General features: G+C 32.4%; 2 protein-coding genes across 2 annotated transcripts in view; one reads left to right on the forward strand and one right to left on the reverse strand.

Annotated features, from left to right (window-relative positions):
- LOC108751888 (TBC1 domain family member 20) overlaps window positions 1-1,889 on the reverse strand; it is a 2,734-nt gene extending 845 nt beyond the window's left edge. Inside the window, exons 1-4 of the mRNA XM_018492364.1 lie at window positions 1,269-1,889; window positions 771-1,014; window positions 440-643; window positions 21-240 (exon numbers count right to left, since the gene is read on the reverse strand). Coding sequence (XP_018347866.1) covers window positions 21-240; window positions 440-643; window positions 771-1,014; window positions 1,269-1,704 — 1,104 coding nt within the window. The 5' untranslated portion in view covers window positions 1,705-1,889. The remainder of the gene's footprint in view (window positions 1-20; window positions 241-439; window positions 644-770; window positions 1,015-1,268) is intronic.
- An 803-nt stretch (window positions 1,890-2,692) lies between these two features.
- LOC108751889 (translocon-associated protein subunit gamma) overlaps window positions 2,693-3,395 on the forward strand; it is a 1,910-nt gene continuing 1,207 nt past the window's right edge. Inside the window, exons 1-2 of the mRNA XM_018492365.1 lie at window positions 2,693-2,925; window positions 3,365-3,371. Of these exons, the coding sequence (XP_018347867.1) occupies window positions 2,794-2,925; window positions 3,365-3,371 (139 nt within the window). The 5' untranslated portion in view covers window positions 2,693-2,793. The remainder of the gene's footprint in view (window positions 2,926-3,364; window positions 3,372-3,395) is intronic.

A 3,395-nucleotide genomic window follows, 5' to 3' on the forward strand; every position in this document is an offset into this window, starting at 1 on the left:
TTTTCTTTTATTATACTTACCGTACATAATACTTTATGTGTATGCCCCATGTCGGGCGTAGTATTAAAAATTTCTGTAGCTCTGTGTGCCACAATTACTGTACTTAAATAGAGAGGCATAAGTGGGGGACTACCCAGGAAAAAATCAAATAATCTATGTAACAATTTTCGGTTTTCTGCAAACTTGTGTGCATACCATGTTGTGTATTCAGCCAAAGCAAAGTGTGGAAACAGTTCTACACTAGAGTAAAAAGAAACGTTGCTATTAGTAATGAGATTATTAATACTAGCAAGTTTATAAAATAAAAATTAATCAAAACAAAAAAATAAAATAAGTCTTAAATAATTTATATGTATACAGAATATTATTAAATTAATATAAAATACAATATAAAAGTTTAAGATATGTTTTTAATGGAGAGAGTTTTTAAAAGACTAACTTTTCTAAATGTTCCAAAAGCGTAGGATGTACTCTTTCCAACAATGCAAATATAAAGAATAACTCTTGATTCACTTTTTCCATAGTTTTTTCCATGAATCTTTCCAGGAATTCTAGCGAGATACTTTCAAGCACATATAAGCCTGCTTGTAATCCCATCACAACTAACACAGTTGCTGCCACATCATTGTATCCCTGGTAGTAACTAAGTACAAATTATTTCATTTTATATTATAATAAAACATAAATTATATATAACATACATATATATATATATATATATAAATTTATTATAAATTAATAATAAAGTACTCATGTTTAAATATACTAACTTCAATTGGGAATGTCTATGAAGTACCCAACACATAAGTTGAGTTAACTGCTCTTGAAAATTTTCCGTCTCCTTTTCTGTTGCGCTCTGTGAGACATGACTACCGCTACGTGCCACATCCTTCAATATCTGCTGATAAATCTCGTTTGGTATATAAGTATGTACAGTTTCTAGTCCGTTAATGGATGTAGGTTCCAATTGTGCCAGGCGCAAAAGTTTCGGCCACAGTACCCTTCGTACATCATCTACAGATCATCCTCATGATTTCAAGACTTAGTCATAGAGAATAAAATTATTCTCAAAAAGGAACCATTTTAAGTACATAGGCGATATTAGCAAACTAGCACTTGGGATACCATCTGTATCCAAAAACTACAATGATAATTATGTAGAAGATCAAAACCTGGAAAATTCTCTTTCAACAAAATCCTAAAGAACGAAATTATCAGTTTGTTAAGGTTCCTTGTTGATCATAATTGACGTCACCTGGGCAAAATACCATTAACGAAACCCTCGCTACTACAGCCAAGTAGTTTTAGCTCTCCTAATGTGAGATCCGGATTGGCGATGCTGCCACGGATCACGCTCATCTTCATCCTCTCGCGGCTCGTAAGGATGTCCGTCACACCGTGGTCGTCCTCGCGAGTCAGCACACCATTCCGCTGTTTGCCTGCTGTGGCCACGTCGGTGAGATCTGGTATCTGTGGCGTAACGCCGTCGTGCCATGCCTTCGTGGAGTCGGACAGGATCACGAGGGGCACGCGATCGTGCAAGTCGGTTGTCGCCCAGCTGTCTGTTTTTGTTGAGAGATTCACCGGCGACGCCGACTCAGGCACGTTCCTTCTGCGTACTTTGTTGTGGTTATGATTTTCGGTTGACGTTGACGCTTCCATCGAAGACTGTATCAGGGACACCTCTTCGTTCTCGGCCTCCATAATTTCGCGGTGTCGAGATGGATTTACGCCAGATACGCTAGTACGCGTGTCATAACACTGATAATTTAATTGGAATTCCCGAAAATTCTTCCAATTAACGGATCGCAGCTGATCCGTCAGGAATGACAGCAAATGGCACACTAGAGACGCCAGTTAGACGAATTGGTTGCTGTCATAGCTCCGTAATTCGTATGTATGTACAGCTATCTATAGCTAAAGTTACAGCTGCAATACCGACAAAGCAATATTAAACATAATCAACAATTTAATTTATGGAAGTTCCAAAATTTGAACTACGATTAATTTATTTTAATTTTACAATTTAATTTTACAATTTATTATATATCATGTTTTTTTTTATTGTTACTAACTGTGTTCGATCATTATTCATGCATAATAACTATTAAAAAAACAATTCAATTCATATGCTAATCCTATAAATGTATATAAATGTTTATTCATGAAGCATGTATAATATTATATTAATAAATTGTTTAATTTAATCTGTATTATAATATTATAGATTATATATATAATCAAATATTTACATTGATATAATATTGAACTCTTCAATTATCTCTAGACTCATCGAATTGTGATTTAAAATGCTAAAAATGAATGCAATAAGATCATGTATTTTTGTTTAATCTTCAAAGTTTCAGATGTAATGTTTCATAAATATCCATTTCTTATACATTAAATTCAAATTTTTAGAATTAAAAAAAAATAAGTAAAATTAAAATTAAATACGTTATATTCTATATATATATTGATAGAAACGAGCATAAAAGTAGAAAATAATTTAAAATTAAGTAAATCGATCGATAAATTAAATTTCTGATACCTGCAACTGATCTAACTGACAAATTTTTGATAAAGTTTGCAGCGAATTGCCTGCAGAGAGCAAGACTTATGCCTTGATCGATATGACGAGGAATGACGATAAGGACACGTCACCACACGTTTCCACACTGACGCTTTTTACGCATGCGTATCATTTGTTTTTGACTGTTCCGACATCTCCATCGTCCATCAAGTGACGATCTTCGTGAACGGTTTGTCTACCGGTTACATCGTCTAGCTGTTAAAATGTCGGGAAAGTCTAAAGCATTTACCAAAGAGGAGGAGCTACTATTGCAAGACTTCTCCAGGAATGTGTCGACAAAATCCTCGGCGTTGTTCTATGGCAATGCTTTCATCGTTTCGGCGATACCCATTTGTGAGTGTAGAAATTTGTAAATAGCATTGAAAAATATTCCTTTTATCATTTTTGTCTATTACATTTTTCAATTAGATTCCTGCTGTATAAAATTTTATGTTTTCTGATTTACTATCTGATTTAGGATACAATTAAAAAAATTGAGATTTGACAGTTATGTCTCAGAACTTAACCAATATTGTACAACAGATTCTATAATATTCTTATATATATTTTGTATATAAAACTTGTTTATATATAAAATATTATGTTTAATTATATATTTATGATATTTGTGTGTGAATAAATTATCTAATATATAAAAAATAGTATAGACAGATTTTTCTATATAATAATTTCAGTAGAGCGATGTTTCTAGTTTCTGTACAGAAAGGAATTCATAGTTTTTAAGAATTTTTAGTTTAAATAATTATTTAAATTAGAACATATTTAAGTCAGAATTTGTTTTTATGCATATTGATATATATATATA

The sequence above is a fragment of the Trachymyrmex septentrionalis genome, unplaced genomic scaffold, assembly GCF_001594115.1.
Source record: "Trachymyrmex septentrionalis isolate Tsep2-gDNA-1 unplaced genomic scaffold, Tsep1.0 scaffold53, whole genome shotgun sequence".
In the NCBI taxonomy this organism is placed as follows: domain Eukaryota; kingdom Metazoa; phylum Arthropoda; class Insecta; order Hymenoptera; family Formicidae; genus Trachymyrmex; species Trachymyrmex septentrionalis.